At 40.7% G+C, this 18,551-nt stretch overlaps 1 protein-coding gene across 1 annotated transcript; it reads left to right on the top strand.

Moving 5' to 3' along the window:
* The first annotated feature begins 463 nt into the window (after positions 1 to 463).
* Positions 464 to 17,420, top strand: LOC119894406 (aggrecan core protein-like). The gene is made up of 19 exons (XM_038707136.1): positions 464 to 516; positions 5,627 to 5,705; positions 6,161 to 6,544; positions 6,959 to 7,133; positions 7,636 to 7,763; positions 7,876 to 8,169; positions 8,342 to 8,596; positions 9,151 to 9,325; positions 9,717 to 9,844; positions 9,985 to 10,278; positions 11,222 to 11,338; positions 11,520 to 11,609; positions 11,818 to 12,786; positions 12,948 to 13,061; positions 13,211 to 13,369; positions 13,799 to 13,881; positions 13,962 to 14,106; positions 14,497 to 14,679; positions 15,289 to 17,420. Exons 2-19 carry the CDS (start codon positions 5,633 to 5,635, stop codon positions 15,378 to 15,380), a joined length of 3,858 nt encoding a protein of 1,285 aa, XP_038563064.1. The 5' UTR covers positions 464 to 516; positions 5,627 to 5,632; the 3' UTR covers positions 15,381 to 17,420.
* The last annotated feature ends 1,131 nt before the right edge of the window (positions 17,421 to 18,551 follow it).

Raw genomic sequence — 18,551 nt, 5'->3', positions numbered from 1 at the left:
TAAACCATATTTGTAAATGTGCGTTAAGGAGAAATCTAGTTCATGTCACAAGCATCTAATTGTATAAGTTTATTGGTTTTACTGATGCTAAATCATAAATACATTATATTTCTCAACATGCATATCTACCAAGAACTTTTGGAACTACCTTTGTCTATTACCTTTATAGTCTATTTGTTTTGAGTGTATAGCAGCATCAACCTTCATTCAAACCAATTTCACTAATAACTGCAGAAGGACTGAGATAACCTGAAATCAAGCGGGAGCAGGAAATATCCCTTTTTTTAGTTATTTTGAAGAATTTGTCTGATTCTGTGCTTCAGCTTTGATATTCAAGGCTGTTTGAATGACCTCACCAACTGGCAGGAGACCACATCGCACTCTCTCTCTTTCCCGCCCTCTCTCTTTCCAACATCTAAATGTGTGGTAGAGTTTGAATAAAGCTTCTTTCTGCTCTCCTACACTGGCAGGAGCAAGAGGCCCCTGGAGTCACTGGCAGCACTTGGAGCATCAACGGTACGTTTACAACTCACCACTGGAGTCCCTGATAAGGAATATTGTGAAGGGGTTTTAGGGAATATTTTGACACTTCTTCATCCTCTGCTTGGGGGACAGGTATTTGGTTGAGGTACTGTGCTCAGATGTCACAGGTAACTGTTTCAACAAGTTTCTTTTTCAATATCAAGGTAATTATAAGAAATACAAATCACATTTAACAAAACAGATAAGACTAAAAATTTGATTAGATCCTTAGTGTTAACTTTAAATCAGTTTGTGTGCTCATTATGCAGAGAGAGTTGTGAATTATTTGCTGCCTGGCATGGTAACTGCGTTTTGCTGAGTTGACTTTAGCGAGGTGTTAATGGAGTCAGCTTTTGCACTTTTTAACTTACAAGAGGAAACTGTTAGGAGGAAATTGTTAAAATTCAATGTCGAAAATGGAAAAGAATCATATTTATAAGGTCAGTTTGCATTCTGGATGGCTTCCCTGGATGGAGAGTGGCATGTATGAAATTGTATCACATTACTGAATGATCAAATTTACTCATTGTCTGAATTCATTATGTCTTAGTATACCAGTTGTCATTGTGGCGCTGTGTTGTAAATTGTCTCTTTTGCCAATGATTTGTGGTCTGAATTTTTATTGTATGTGACACCTTAAAACGAAGGAACCTCTACTTGTGATCCCTCATCTCTGGTTGCATATGTCTACCTTCTTAACCACTTTGATTGGAGAGCAATTTGTTTTCTTTTCAAATTAGCTTTTGAAAGGCCTGAACAGGTAAAATTATCCAGTAATTCACAAAAAGAGGAAAATCAAAAAAATATATTGTTGAGCAGAAATATGTTTTTCTGCATGGTCTGATATCCAGTCTGGGAACCACTGATGGCCGTATGTAGAATGAGATACTTCAATGTGCACACAAATATCCATCTAAATTAGAAGATGCAGTCTCACTGCTGATTGGTAAAACTGAAAACATCTTGACATTCTCATATAATCCATTTCCTAACTATAATCCAGACCTTGAGTCTTAAATGAAAAAAAGGGGGGGGGAATGTACTTTCTTTTGAATTCAAATTTTGAGTAGATCATTTGAGCAGCAGATGTGTTTGATTAGGGGGGAAACTATGTTACTTATTACATTATATTAAGCTACTCTCAAGAGTGACATCCTGTTACTATGGTAACATCAGTCTGTGTGAGCACACGTTGTGAATTGCAATTTTCAGATGTCGGAAACTAAAAAAAAAAGATTGACAAAGGGTCCAGTTAAAGCAAATCTCTTTACACTTTTTATCTTTAGGATAATCTGTAAATGACTAAAGTGACATTTGAGACATCAGTCTTGTTACAGACATGATAATTCAGGCATTCAACATATGCATGTCTACTTTTCTGTATGTTTCATTTACTTATTTGAATAATGTTCCCATTATGCTCAAGCTTTGATCATGGACCGCTGTGTTTGTAGGTATATGTATGTGTATAACTAATGCACCATGAGCACCTGGAATATGATTTTTTTTTTTTTTACATTCCAGCCTTTTCACTGTACAAGAGTCTGTGTGTGTTCTCAAACACAGGCCTTACAGTATGTGTCAATACTGACATATGCACACACACTCCCATGAGTTTTCTTTGCCAGGGGTATCGGACGTGCGCTGCCACACATCCCCTTGGTGATCTATGAGTGTTAGTCTGTGTTTCTGTGTGTATTCGTATCAATGTCAACTCTGTTCTTCTGCTGAGGGACTCTGGAGAGTTGGGGGAGAGTGAGTGGAGGCGGGAGGTGGTGGTGGTGGGGGGGCCTCCCCTGGATGCCCGCCTTGTGTTTACCTTGGCAGGGTCACATCCCCCGAGGCCCTGCCCCTGTCCGTTGCTGGAACAGACCAAGGCCTTATTGCCCTCCACCTCAGCTGGGAGCAGAACATACCACAGCGACCGAACAGGGGAGCAGCAGCCACCCCACCAACTGAATGGGCACACTGTGGAGAGAGGGCTGACCTGGCCTGGTGTGGCTTGCTCACAAACGCTAGTGCACATTATAAGGTTGCCTCAGTTTAAATGAAGCATTTAAAGAGAGCTGAGGATCTGCTCAGTGACTCAATAATGAGTCAAGGTTTTGGTTGGCTTAGTCAGAGAAATGGGCAAAGGTGGCATTCTCTGGCATTGTCTCTGTTAATGTATTGGAGAGTATGAGCACAGTTCAATTGCTAGCTGGTCATTGCTGTCTTTATCAATTTTGTGAGATCCACCTTAACTGTGACATTTGGCATTGTAATTTCATGTAAAATACTATATGACTCAGTGCTTTTCGGTAAAAGGACAGTCAGAAAAATACAGCTCTAATGAATTGGATGAGGGACGAAACGTCTTCTAGTATCTTCAACCAAGTCCAGTTGCATTTTTATTTATAGATGTCCCCTTTATCTACTTTATTTTTTTTACAAGTAGTTGTAGTAAAGTAACTTAATACCAGGCTCATTGCCCAGTTTCACCACTGATGGGTATGGTCAGAAATGTGCTCCATTGTACCTGTAACCACACCCAACAGTGATGTCACATTGTACTGCCTCACTCTGGAGTACACTTTACATCACTGCAGAAAGGTGAGATGTAAAACCGCTGGGTGTCAGCAAAACATTGTTTTCAGTTGCTGTTAAGTTCCTTTTTATTGGATATATACTTTTTTGACTGTTTTATACATTGTTGGAGGCAGTGTGATATTATGGAAAGATACAAGGTTGATTTATTTGATTTGAGTTTGTAATAATATTGAAGCAAAAAAACAGTTGCCATGCAGCCGTAATGAAAAAAAAAATGTATAAAAAAAGTAAATTACACCCAGGTTTGGTGTGTATATACCTTAAAATCATAAAGCTAAGATGTCATTCTTGACTCAACATTTTGAACCTATTAAGAATCAAGGAATTCATTGTTTTAAAGTAGCCTTAAAGGAGAAGTTCATTGGTGGTTGTTGTGGGAAGGTCATTCGGGGAAAAAAGAAATTTGGTAATCAAGAAAAGTTGTGACTAAGGTCAACATAGCCTAAATTTCAGGTAAAATCATGGAGTAAGTCAGGAATAACTGAATATTTGACAATAAACAAGAAAAGCCACAAAAGGCCAGAAATCAAGAGAACCAAAAATAACCAAATGTCATCTGAAAGAGGTTCCGGGGGTGGACTAAACATCGCAGTGTGATAATAAAAGAATAACAGTGCGTCATTATTCCATGGTGGATTTGTCTACATATGCTGTGTGGTATTTTGTGTTTCCTCTGCAACTGGGCCAACGTTCACTCTCAGACAGCTTTTAGGCAGCAGGGCAAATATTAGTCCTACCGTACTGGATCCTAGACCTGTGGATCTCTGAGAATGCTAGCAGCACACATACATCTCAAACAAAGTTGTCATGCGTTTATACCAGTGTATTTACAGTAAATGTATATGATTGGGTTGAGTCACTTGAACTTGAAATGTCACTGCATTTCTCTTTTTGCCTTACACCAGGCTGCCAACCCCAGATCAGACGCTGCAAATGCTTTGCAACATCAGGTTTATGAGTTGTTAATGTCTCTGTGTGGCTGTTTGGAATGAACTGGGTGCATTCTCCGGCTTGTGAACACAGCACAATGAGGTTTCAGTTGGGGCTTGCAACGGTTTCGTAAGTTTGACGGTGCTGCATGCCACAGCGTTGGAAAGTTGAGAGAAAATAAGCAACGTGTTAATCAGGGTTTGAGCTGACAGATGTGGGACTGTGATGGCGAAGCTGGTGTTTTTGGATTGAAGTTGCCAGTTGCTGATATTTAATGATTTTTATGAATTAGAATTTTGTGACCAATAAAAAAAATGAAAAACCTGTTTTCTTTACAGGAGAGAAAACCCCTCAGAAACAGCATTTAGATCATAGGAGCTATATAACTACTTTTGTGTGTGTTAGATCATTGGCCTTTAAATGAAAATTATGCCAGTGGTCCTTTAAACTACTTACCAGCAGCATGCAAATGTACTGTACTCACAATGGCAGCGCTAATATGCTGATGTTGTTGCTTGTACAATGTTCACCACCATCTTAGTTTAGCATGTTAGCAAGAGGCTGATTTTTGACCTGACGGTGGCGCTAGATGAAAAGTCAGGGGATCACAAAGGCGGTCGAAGATTGTCCTGGATATTTTACTGGTTAAGTAAAACTTTTTACCTTCTGGTGGTGCTATATGAAGATCAACAAAGTCATCAGGATTCATCCTCTGGGCCCCAGATTTCATGGCAATCCATCTAATACTTGTTTATTTGTTATATGTATTTAAGAGAAAAGAAACAAGGTATATAATTCATACACAGCACATTCTATTGGCAATCAGATGCACTGTTACTGTAGTTGTAACCAGAAAAGCTTGATATACTGAAAACAAGCAGCAGATTGTATTTACATACAAACACAGATCCTATAAATACTCTGTATGCCCACAGACAAAAGACAGTTAGAAAGGTGGAAAAAATGCCTTCTTTCAACATTCATTTCTTCGTTAGTTTTAACAAATGGAAAAGCATTTGAAATGAATGAATTATACTCTCTCTCAGCCTGAGGCTATTTTAGTACTAAAGACATTTCCTGTGTCCAGAGACAAAGGGGCTTTTATTACTCACCGAGCATGAATGGTATTTCCAAATGATACTAGAGACTCCTGACGTCATATTTCCATTTCATCTAATGAGACTGACGTAATAACCAAATGCACTTAATATTCTGGATAACATGGATTATGAACGTTAGCGTACAGGAGTAAGAAAAAAAACAGTGGCATTCAGGGGTGGAAGAAATGATAATAAACCATTTAATTCATTCCAACACTTAGTTCACTGTTCATTCAGTGACCATTTCTAGTAAAGAGGGTAGAAAGGTTGTATCATTTAAATACTCTCTATATAGTGAATTTATGCTTGTCTTTGATTCTGCTAATTTTTGCCAACTTGTGATCAGTAAATGATCACAAGTTGGCCTTGAAAAAGGCCATATATCTTAACATTTAAATGGCCTCCAGTAGCCTGTGCTTTTTGTTATTCATTATCTTGTCCACACAAATTTGAGTCCAATGTTGTCATTTGGGATTTTATTTCAGGTAACGATGACCCCCCTGCTTCTGCTGTGTGTGTCCTTGCCCCTCATCTCTGCAACAATATTGTTTAAAGACCATGAAGGTAAGTGTGTTTTTTTTATTAAATGGATTCTTATCTTCATCATCATTGTGCACAAATTAAATACTTGTCTCCAGACCATTGAAAACCTGACTATTTGAAGAAAATGAAAAATTATTATAAAATATATTACCTATTATGAAAGGTATTCATCAGTCCTGTCATATTTTTCTGTGTAATCTACTATCTGATTAGAACTTAGAACTGATGATGATGAACTCGCTAACTCACCATTTTTTTCCAAGTTATTTTCCTAGGCATTTACAGATATGTAGTTCTCCCCCCTGAAATGTGACATGTCATAGTGTCCTTGAGCAAGACACTAAACCCATCATTTTTACCTCTTTTATAGTAGTTCTGCCTCAATGGTTGTGCAAAGATTTATTAGGTTATCCTCATTAACAAATAAAAAGATTAACAAATTAACCTTGACCTATCTTTACGCATCTTTACCCTAGACATGGATGGCACGTTGCGTGTCAGCATCCCTTTGGAGATGCCTCTCCGTCCTCTCCTGGGCAGCAAGATAGTGATACCATGCTACTTTCAAGACAACACAGTCAATGACCCTGGAGCCCCAACCATTGCCCCGCTGTCTCACCGCATCAAATGGACCTACGTCACCAAGGAGAAAGTCACCACGATCCTTGTGGCATCAAAGGGAAAAGTTAATGTTGAGACAGAATATTTGGACAGAGTGACAATGATCAACTACCCACTGGTGCCCACTGATGCCACTCTGGAGATAACAGAGCTGAGGTCCAAAGATTCTGGCACTTACCGCTGCGAGGTGATAAACGGCATCGAGGACAACTATGACTCTGTGGACATCCAGGTTCAGGGTACGCCAAAGAAACGTTAACAGTTTCATTCAATTGAAGTCATTATATACTCACCACATGGTAGTCAAACTTCCATCAGTGTTTACCACCAAACATACAGAAGTTCTACCTTAAAGGTTCTCTCAAACTACAGGTTAACAGGATGAACTTTTAGTACCTCCAAAAGAAACTTCTACAAAACATCTTTAGCAGACAAATTCAAGTGCTGCTAAGCTTAAAACCCCCTGCCTCTGGAGACATCACCTCTGTTTGGTGATGGTTTGGATACAAACAAGTATCCATAGCTCACTCTCTCATAAAGTTCCTCTATGTCTATTGAAATTCAAGCACAATGTTGTTAGACAAGAGCTCACTGAAATTGGCAATATAGTGAATCCCAGTTCTTCTGTCTTCCGCTTGCTTTCTGTATCTCAGGTATTGTGTTCCATTACCGAGCCATCTCCACCCGCTACACCCTGACGTTTGAGAAGGCTAAGGCAGCCTGTATCCAGAACGGTGCCACCATCGCCACTCCAGCCCAGCTCCAGGCTGCTTATGATGATGGATACCACCAGTGTGATGCTGGATGGCTCTCTGATCAGACTGTTAGGTAGTGCACATCCATCCATCCATCCATCCATCCATCATTTCTAAACTGCTCATGCCTTTGAAGAAATCACAGTCACACCTACGAGCACGTTAAAGTTTTAATTCACCAAATCAGAATGTTTTTGGACTGTAGGAAGAAATCAGAGCATACAGAGAAAATCCACACAGAAAGGACAGGCTGGCCATGTTACAAAAAATAATAACAATAATGATACTTTTCTCAATTTAATTTTCCTCAATAACAATATAACAAATGTTATAACGAATTAGCAGTTGATATTTCTATTAAGATATAAGAGAAATGTTGTCCTATTCAGACGGATTGCATTTTTTGTGACCTGATGAGACAATCCAATGAATTTTTTGTTTTTGGTGTCTTTTCTAACTCTGACACTGATAACATTGAACAAACAAATGTCTTTAACATATCAACCGACATGCAATAAAAAATTAAAGAACAAAAATGTCCATCAGCTGTCTGACATCTCTCTGGACCTCTCAAGGTACCCCATCCAGGAGCCACGAGAGCGTTGCTATGGAGATAAGGAGACCTTCCCTGGCGTGAGAACCTATGGCGTGAGAGATGTCAACGAGACCTACGACGTGTACTGTTTTGCTGAGAAGATGTCAGGTACACTAATCTAATGCGGGTAGCTACAAAACCTACCTGACCCACATGAATCCTGCATACACAACTGTAGACTGTCATGTCAATGTGTTTGTCTCCCCTTCTCGCCTCCTAGGCAGAGTCTTCTACTCCATGTCTGTAGAGAAGTTTACCTTCTATGAAGCAGGAGATCAGTGTGTCAAACTTGGTGCCCGGCTTGCCTCAACCGGAGAGCTTTACCTGGCCTGGCAGGCTGGCATGGATGTGTGTAATGCTGGCTGGCTGGCAGACAGAAGTGTACGCTACCCCATCAATATCGCCAGGCCTCAGTGTGGAGGGGGGCTCCTGGGAGTGAGAACTGTCTACTTATTCCCCAACCAGACGGGATACCCCTACCCAGACTCTCGCTACGATGCTATCTGCTTCCAAGGTAAATCCTTCATGGAAACTTAAGGAAAAATGTACTCTGAGATACTTGGATGTATTTCTTCTTTAAGATTTCTTGGATCCTCGCTGATTGGAATCATCAACATTAACCCAGTTTTAGATAATAAGGCTTTAAAAACTGCCAATTTCATCAAGCAATTATGCAATCTCCCCAGATGGTGAGGATGATGGTGCCGTACCCGGGAGGACCACTCCTTTCCCAGACATCATCCGCTTAACACCCGCCCCTGCGCCGTACCCAGAACCCACCCGCTTCCCTGTGGATGAGGAGATCATCGGTGGAGAAGTCGACACCCTCTTCCCACTGCCTGTCCCACCCAGCGTGACAGACACGTATTCTAAAGTGACACCTGTGGTGCAAGAACCTGGACTCGATCTGACAGACATGGATACTGCCATGGCTCCCACAGGTAAGCTAGTTATGTACTTGATCAATTGCAAAACCCTTTGGAATTTGTTCAATATGTTTATGTTAAAAGTGCACTTTTAGAGCAGAATAATAAAAGGGCACAACAGCAAAAAACAGCAGCACAAGAACAACTGACTTGTGTGATGTGGCCTACAAATGTGTAGCCTTTGGCTAGGACTGAAATCTAGACGGCTGAACATTCACCTCTTCCCCAAATGAGATAGAGTCTTGGTGTTTATTCAAGTTCCTTCCTGCCTTTGGGGATACTAAAGAATACTGGTTGGGTCATTAATTTTTTTTATAAATGTTGGCTCCAAATTTTGACAGCATTTAAAAGATTAAAAATGAGACAGAAGAATCAATGTTGAACTGTGGAATAAACTTCTGAAGCAAACTGTTTAGTGCCAAAATGACTAATAAATGTTCAAATCATGAGTAAATGACAACAATCTGCATCTGGAAAAGTGCATAGTGAGGAAATAAAGATGAAAAATAAAAATTACATAAAATTTGAGTTTTTACCTTCCTTCTGTCCAAATGTCCCTCATTTCCCAGGTGTGGTGTTCCACTACAGACCCATCACCGGTCGGTACACTCTGACCTTTCTGGAAGCTAAGCAGGCCTGCAAGAATATTGGGGCGGTCATTGCTAGCTCCCAGCAACTGCAGGCAGCCTTTGAGAAAGGCCTGCACCAATGTGACGCTGGCTGGCTCCGCGATCAGACTGTCAGGTGAGATGGAGGCATGTTCAGAACAGAGACAGACCAATATAACAATATACATAATATGTTTCCCATAGTGTGCACTGAGTTTATTTTCCATTGATTCAGTTTGATTATATTTTGATTAGATTTTTTCCTCTACAAAAACTTCTTAACATGTTCTTGGACTAGGCTACATATTTCAGCAAAACTGCAACCCTAACATTGAGATCAAATAATTAAAACATTCTTTAAGACCATCGCAGTTCTCGTCTCAGTTGGAGGTATTTGTTGTATACAAATTTTAAACCAATCAAAACTCTAGTTTTATGTATTGTGTATAAAAAAACTGATTCCTGGAGGGATATCATGTCAAAGCAAAGCCTCAATATACTGTACCAACATCCTGTTTTATGTTCAGGTATCCCATCGTGTCACCCAGAGATAACTGTGCTGGTAATCTGCCACACCTCCCAGGAGTCAGATCCTATGGCCTGAGGCCAGCAAGCGAACATTACGATGTATTTTGTTACGTGGAACGTCTGCAAGGTGAGGAGCCCAGTCACACCCTGTGATCAAATTACTAGAATTTACATTTAAAGTGAACTTACATCCATCTATCTCTCTACCTGTATCTGACATGTTTGAGCTCTTCTGAATGTTTGTGAATGCCTCTGTCATTTCCCCAGGTGAGGTCTTCTTCACCAGTGACTATGACAGCTTCTCCTACGATGAGGCTGTGCAGCACTGTCAGAAACTCAACACCACCCTGGCCACCACTGGGCAGCTGTATGCTGCCTGGAAGCAAGGTCTTGACAAGTGTCGTCCAGGCTGGTTGATGGACCGCAGCGTCCGCTACCCCATCACAACCCCCAGGTCCCATTGTGGAGGTGGTCAGGTTGGGGTCCACATCATCTATGCCTACCCCAACCAGACAGGGTTTCCTGATGAGCACTCACGCTACGACGCCTACTGTTTTAAAGGTAGGAAATAGTTAGGTGTGGTTCCATTTAGATTTTAATGGATAAACTTACCTAAATAACAAATTGATATAGAGAAGTGTGTGATATGACCAAAAACATACTCATACTGTTTGGTGATGCATATACAGTACATTCCCCAAGCACGTGACACACTGAAACTTAAGTACAAACTGGTTCCTAAACACTCCTGCCAGCCAAATTCACCAACATTAGATGTTGTGCCTCTACTTTAATTTTGGCATGCTGTGAAATAAAGTGATTACAAACTAAAGATATAAATATGCACAGGTCCAGAATGATTTTTTGCTATAGTAAAAAACTATAAAATTTCACACACACACTGGCCGAGACCAAACCCGAACCAGCTTCTCATTAAATCATTGCTACAATGCAATGCTGTATATGAATTATACAGTATGTGTCCAGGTAGATATTACGCATGTACAATATAAATATTATGAAATATAATTAACAATTGGATAAATGTCAAAGGGTTAAAAGTAACAGATCAAATGGTTGAAACATTAAGCTTCTGTCAACCAACCTTAAAATTCAACTTTGTGAAAAAAAGTTTTAACAATATCCACTTTATGGTATTCTATAACATCCAGTTTAAAATGAATTCAAATTAATACATCTGGAGCTGGTGTCCATGAAGGGGTACTTGAGTTAATCTGACAGGGCTGTGGTTTTATATCAGACAAAAAATGTTGTGAACTGCTGCTGTATTGTAATAGTCTAGTAGTGTAATTTTCATGATGACACAATGGTGTGCATTATTTGATTAGATATTACTATAATAATATTATTAGTAGTAGTAGTAGTCCCTAATATATACAGTATATATATGTGTGTGTGTGTGTGTGTGTGTGTGTGTGTTTCCCAGTGCTGTTTATGTCAAAATTACAATTATTGCTCAACTTATCTGTTCTCTCTTTTTTAGCTGAAATTCCTGTTGTTCACGTTGAAACTGAAACCAGTGAGAATCTGACGACAGTGACAGTGGATGTGGATGTTATTAACAAGACAACAGTTACAATTGATCACTTTGCTCCCATGGGTAAGACATGAAATATGTTATCTTAAGTCCTTGCTATATTACCTTGGCTTGATCTTGCAGTTGAAATTGTTCTGAATTTTATCTTGAATTTGCCAAAAGTAGTTAATTAATATTATCATTGATATTTCTCAGCATCTTCATCATTTCAGTTTTGTTCGTTTGTTTTTATTTGAAACTACAGTATACTACAATGAAACTGAAACTGGGCTAAATATTACTGAAGTAGAGGAGCTTATCAACAAGACAACCATCACAACTCACGCTCCTACTGGTAAGACAGCCGGAAATAACAGTGTGAATGAAAAGTGGCTTTTACTCTCATTTTTAGTGGCTTACACTAAATAAAATGAATGTTTTTCTGCAAAAGTGGCCATAGTTATATAATTTCAATGAAGCTAAACATAGTTTTTCACTTTGCTAATCAAGATATAACAAAGTATCTAATGTACTCTTCTCTGGATTATTAATATTTCCCCCAGTGAGACCCATTTTACCTCCAGTCTCCAAATCCGGCTCTGGTTCAGCTGATCATTCAGCCACCTACAGTGCCAGTGGTGACGACTCTGGTTCAGGACCAAGCATTATCCTCAGCGGAGATACTGACTTCTTCTCTGGAGATCAGTCTGCCTCTGGAGCTCCGCAGGAGGCAGAAGGGGGAAGTGCTATGATTGACACATCTGGAGATGTTGGTAGTGCATCTGGATCTGGGGAGGGGCTTGACAGACAACACTCTGGCTTCAGTGCAATGGGATCAGGTTTTATCAGTGGAAGTGGGGACATCAGTGGTAGCAACAAAGTCTTCACGATCATCATGGTGGATGGGAAGATGGTGGAGGTGCCGAAAATTCACCAGAAACCCACTGAGCAGGAGTTAGGCCAGGGAGGCATTGATACCAGTGGGGCCATCTTGGAATCAAGCACGTCTGGATCAGGAGATTTGTCTGGGTCAGGCTCTGGTGAAATTTCTGGCATCTCATCAGTCGACCACAGTGCCATTGATCTAACACCCCAGCCGTCTGGTGAGCAGGAGGTATCTGGATATCGCATCTTTGAATCAGGGTTCCACAGTGGCTTTCCAAGTGGTTTTCCATCTGGTGTCTCAGGCAGTGGCTCTGCCTCTGGGGACTCTTTCCAGCATCACGGTGATGTCATTTACATAACAGACACTGATTTGATGGAAGTGACCGTACCGCCACTGGCCCGCCACCCTCAGCAGGGCCGGGGGGTGGTGGAGATAAGCGGGGAAGGAAGTGGGTCAGGGAGGCATAATGACTTCAGTGGCACTTTCTCAGGAAGTGGAGACCCTCATGAAAAAACTACCACTGAGAAGCTTTCTGTCACCCTACCACCTGGATCTCAGATCACTTACACTGCTTACACCAGCCCACCCACAACACCATCAGTGTCATTAGCAACCCCTGCTGTTGTGGCGCAGCCTTTAGTGAATGGTAAGTGGTTCACATGTTCAACATTTTGGGAAATACACTAATTTGTCCACCAAAAGTATCTTACCAATTTTGCTTGTGGTGCAGCACCACTGATGAACTGGAACTACATACTGTAATCAGTCATAATGTTCAAAGTAACGTCTCTTTCTCTCTGCTGTCAGCCCCTGCGAACCCTTGTGATCCAAACCCCTGCAGTTCAGGATTCTGCTCTGTGCAGGGAGATCTCGCTGTGTGTCAGTGTCCTAATGGTTTCACTGGTGAAGACTGTTTGACACGTGAGTTACCAAACTACCATAACAAACACCACATTGTTTTTAATGCCATTTAGCTGAAAAACTAGAACAACTTGGACACCAATATAGAAATTCCCTCTTATCCATATATTTTCATGCTTTTGTCCAAATGTACATGTTTGTGTGTTTAGCTGGGCTGGGCTGTGCCGAAGGCTGGTTGGAGTTCATGGGCAACTGTTATCTCCACATTACGAAGAGAGATACCTGGTCTGAGGCTGAGCAACACTGTCAAGAGAATAAAGCCCATTTGGTCAGCATCACTTCTGAGGAGGAGCAGAAGTTTGTCAACTGTGAGTAGCTGTGTGTACATAATCTGTACAGCATACAACACCCCCATCCTTAGACTGTCAATTTGAATAAGGACAAACTCCCCAAATACCATTGTAGATGATGTGATTATGCTTCTTTGCATCAAAATTCTTTGCAAAGAGTCAGCAATGCATCCATCTTTTCCTACACATGCTAATCCTATTCACGCCTAACCCCACCGCAGCGTGGACTTGATGAGAGGCAGGGTGTGCAGGGTGTGCCAACTGGGTTGGTTTCAAGGATCTTATTGCTGTGAGGTTACAGTGGGTAGCGCTGTAGGCCCTGTGCCTCAGGGAGGGATGATGCATCTTGTTACTACGATGGCCATAAGAGGGATACAAGCATAATATGACGGGGAGAGCATGTATGAGTTGTTGCAAAACTAAAATCTCTTTTTATTTGTAATGCAGCCAATGGTCAGGACTACCAGTGGATTGGACTTAATGACAAAGATGTGCAAAATGAGTTCCGCTGGACAGACGGCAGTCCTAGGGTGAGTTTAGTTGCTTAACAGCTATCTATCTGTCTTTTTAATGTACCGGTATTTATTGATTATCCTTGAAACTGCCTTAGATCTTTGAGAACTGGAGGCCCAACCAGCCAGATAACTACTTCAACTCTGGGGAGGACTGTGTGGTGATGATCTGGCAAGAGGGCGGACAGTGGAATGACGTGCCCTGCAACTACCACCTTCCGTTCACCTGCAAGACTGGACCTGGTAGGCTTACTGGGTTGGAATATGTGTCTGGCCAAGACATGCTTCTGGGAATTCTGTCTGCAGTAGTAGGAACATTTACTTGGGATGTGGAACATAGAGTTTGATTAATAAATAGTTTGGTTTACTGTGGTTGGAAAGCATCTCAGTAAGAGCCAATAACAGAGATAGCCCTGTGTAACACTAGCTACACATATGCTGAAATCACACTACATCTTCATGCACTGTAAGACATTAGATTGATAAAACAAGAATCTTGAGTGGGCTCATGGTACAAAAATGAACTCGTAACCTTGACCAAGACAAGCTTCGTAACCACCAACTGTCACTTGATGTCTGTCTATTGACAAACTGCTGTTTTTTATTTTAATTTGTTGTTGGTCTTCTTTTCAGTCATGTGCGGAGCTCCCCCTGAGGTCAAACACGGCCGGCCGATGGGCACTAGCAGAGAGCGCTACCCTGCAAACTCTATAGTCCGCTACCAGTGTGATGCAGGCTACACACAGCGCCACCGGCCTGTCGTACGCTGTCTGCCAGACGGACTGTGGGAGGAGCCACAAGTGGAATGCACAGAAGGTGAGCTTGCAGTAAAATGCTGAAATAGAGATTTACCATCCATAATTTTTTAAAAATGTATTAAGCCACTCACAATGAGAAAATTAATTAATGTAAACACGGTGATTGCATAGCTGAAGGCTCCTATTAAGTAATGAGAAAAGTTGAGTTATCTCAATGGAACACCAGTTATGTTAGTATGTAAGTAGCCATTACAACAAATGTGAAGGTCAACAAAGGTCCCTGGTCAAACTTAAAATGGGGACATTGCAGTTCATTGTCAATGCCTTAAATCCGAGGCTACTTGGGCGTCCCTAGTGCATGTTTTCAATCCACCTCACTCATTAACAAGAAATGTAGAAGAAATCGACAGCCCTGACCAATGTAGGGAGATTTAAACCTCGGAACAAACAGGGCATAAACTGTGAAGCATGGGAAACTCAGCATATTTTATACACAGAAAATACACCTCCTGCAGAGCTAACACTTCAACGTTACACTGATGAGGAACACATGGTAGCTTTTGAACTGGATCCTTTAGCCACCCCAGTCACTTCAGGGTAATTTATAAGTCTTTTGGCAACTCATGTTTACATGATGTCATCAGTATGCGTACCTTTTCTCCCCCAGTTGGCGCCAACAGTAACAGGCTACACAAAAGATCCCTCTGGAAAAGAAGTAAAGAGTTCAGCAGCCAACAGGAACAGAGGAAGCTGCTCTGAGCAGGAATGAAAGGACATACAACAGAAAGCCACAAAGGACCCCTCTTGTAAAGAAGCATGGACACCAATGCAAATGCCCGACCAAAAAGATAGCATTCCCTACCATGTATATATCCACACTAAAGCACATTTAGACAGTAATAGCGTAATTGACTGATGTTTTGGATCTTTGAGTGTCATTCTACACCTTCCAAAAGCAGTTTTCTATGTATTTATACAGTCTTAATTTATAGCTGTGACCCAGAAGTATTATCTCAATCCACAAGATAACATTTTCAGCAATCAGTTGCCAGCACTGCACACACAGTAAGGTAGATTCAATTAAATAGTGATATACGGGGCTTTAGAGTCACACAGTCCAAAACAGCCCAATAAAAGTGTTTTCCATAGCAGCTGGATTCTCTGAAGCAAAACACAATGTTACATAGACTTTTGCTATATTTTTAGGGTATTTTTCTAGATCTGTGTTTCTTAGTGTTGTTTTTTTCTTTTATTTGGACTACAATTGTGTGCTTCAGACTGGTGAAACAAACTGTTTCTTACATCATAGACAAAGACAGTGAATCTCAAACTTTTTTGTTGTGACCCATTAAAGTACAGCTGTGAGCACATGTTACCCTGCTTACTTACAACATGGAGAATGATGAAGTTAGGTTTTATTTCATTAAAATTATCAGAGTAAGCACTAAGGCTTACAAAAAATCAGTATTGCATAAAAGCGCAAATCGGTGTGAAAGCAGGGGCAAAAGACATGGCGATACACTGGTGCAGTACAAAACCATAACCAACCTTTCAATACAACAAATGATGTTTTCACAACCTTGAGTTTGAGAACCACTGTGCGATGACATCACCATGGTTATCAGACATACTGAAGTGATTGTGCTTTTCCATTTGATGATGAATAGAAATCCAAGTTTAAGATGCGATTAAAGTCAGTACAACACACCTGGATTGAAATAATCAGCACTCATGCACTTTTAGGAGTCTTCAGTCACTTCTGTGCTGATCATTTGAATCCTGTGCACCTTAAAAAAATCTTCATCTGTAGCTGACACATGGCAAGGAAACTATACTGAGTAACAAGTGAGATTTAGAGTATGACACTGAATTGGCTGGCTTCTTTGCAAAGAGAAGCCTCCAGGAAGATGCAGAAGTCACCTCATTGGGTCATCTGTTGCAAAAGATGTACACCCAGATTTGCAGGTTGGGGTTTTATATTTGTAACTTGTCTAGAGGAATCAATGAGCTCTGTCTGATGTGAGAATTGTGCTTTTAAAAGATTCAGTGTTTGCTGAATGAGCTCCTCACTGTAAATATTCTCTCTACAATTGTCTGAACAGCCGGATCTGTCAATAACTTACGATGAGCAGACAAGTTACTTGTTTGATTAACTCATCATCAACCTGTTTGTTTATTTGTTAGTTTAATTAACTGGTAAGTTGCAGTTGTGAGTTATTTTTCAAGTGGGTGTGACTAATTTTGACAGCCGGCTGAACATAAGAAGACAGAAATTGATCTTTGCGGGGGTTTCTGTCTGTGCTTTGTGTGACAGGGTTTTATCAACAGAAATGTACTTCATAAAAGTTGAGAAAGGACACAATTTTAAGGAAAAGAGCTGTGAAAGCTGTAGAAATGTATTAACAAAATAATGAGAAATAAGACGGAGGAGGTTATAATATTTTGACCATGACCTTTTAAGGTCAAGATTTGCTTCAACTCTAAGAGTGGATACTTGTGTCCATATCTGACTTCTCATATAACAATTCACAAACACTGAAACAGCAACCACATACACACGCAGTCAAAGGCTACTCTCATGGGCTGTTGAAGAAAATCAGTGAGCTAGAAAAAAGTGCTGGTCTGTATCAGTGTTTGTGATCTCTTGATTCTTCAACAAACTAACGTATCTTTTGGCAAATAAACCAAAATATGTTGGAACATATTTGTGCACACAGATGCTTCTGTTGTGACTTTGAATCCTGATGTGAACATACAGTATACTGTACTGTGCTGTGCCAAATAAAACTTGGAATCATCTGTCTCTGTGAAATTATTGTCCTAGTGTGCAAAATCACTTTTTACCCAGGAGTCATTGCCATTTTGTATTAAGTAACTGTACTGGGCTCTCATTTTCTGGAAACATAATTTTTCCCTGGAGCTGTTAAATTTGAGGTAAACTCTCTGAGCCAGAGGAACAAACCTGGCATTTAGTTTGTTTTTACCTTCCTGTGAAACTCAGCCATGAAAAAACAGAGTAAATAGCTCTTTCATCAGCCTCTACAGCGGCTACCTTCATCACTACAGTCACTGCAAACAGATCTGCTCTGTGTGTGTGTGTGTGTGTGCAACAGGGAGAGTAGCACTGTATGTATACAAGTATATGTGTGGTTGCATGTGTATATGCTTCTGTTTGATCACACTGTATGTGTGTGTGCATCAATCTGATGTGTATGTGGCGATGTGCATAGGTATGTAATCCATGTGTGTGTGTGGCAGTGTGTGTAGGCATTTAATCCCTGTGTGTACGCGCGTGTGTGTGTGTGTGTTTGCCCAGCAGGTGTAAATAGGACGTGTTTATAAAACCTATTGGCCATATAATCACTGGGACTTCTGTTCACACCCGGATGCAGGAGGGCGTAGCAACGTGTTTGACTCCATGCATCTAAAAGTGCATCGTGTCCAGACAGAGTGACGCTGTTTACATACGGAGGCTGTTCTGTGTGGGTCAGTAACCCATCTCACCTCTCTACCCTGGCATTCCTATCAGTAAGAAACTGTATCACACCTTGTGAGCACACCAACCAGCTTGGTTTATGAGTTCCTGAAGAAATCTGAGAAAGTGTTTCACAGGTATAAATCCAGCCATTAAAGGGCATCAAAAAAGATTTCCAGGGGTGGAAAGTAGCCAAGTACATATAATCAAGTACTGTACTTGAGTACATGTTTGAGCTACTTGTACTTTACTTGAGCGTTTCCATTTTATATAACTTTGTACTTCTACACCACTATATTTCAGGGGAAAATATTGTGCTTTTAACTGAACTACATTTATTTCAAAGCGTTACTAGTTACTAAGCAGATTCAGATTATCCATCCATCCACTGTCAACCGCTTATCCTGCGTACAGGGTCGCGGGGGCGCTGGAGCCAATCCCAGCTGACATCGGGC

The sequence above is a fragment of the Micropterus salmoides genome, unplaced genomic scaffold (genome assembly GCF_014851395.1).
Source record: "Micropterus salmoides isolate LMB-PRFRI ecotype aquatic unplaced genomic scaffold, ASM1485139v1 Ms_hic_scaffold_8, whole genome shotgun sequence".
NCBI lineage: Eukaryota > Metazoa > Chordata > Actinopteri > Centrarchiformes > Centrarchidae > Micropterus > Micropterus salmoides.
Note: the sequence above shows the minus strand (reverse complement) of the source record. Positions and strands in the feature narration are given on the sequence as shown.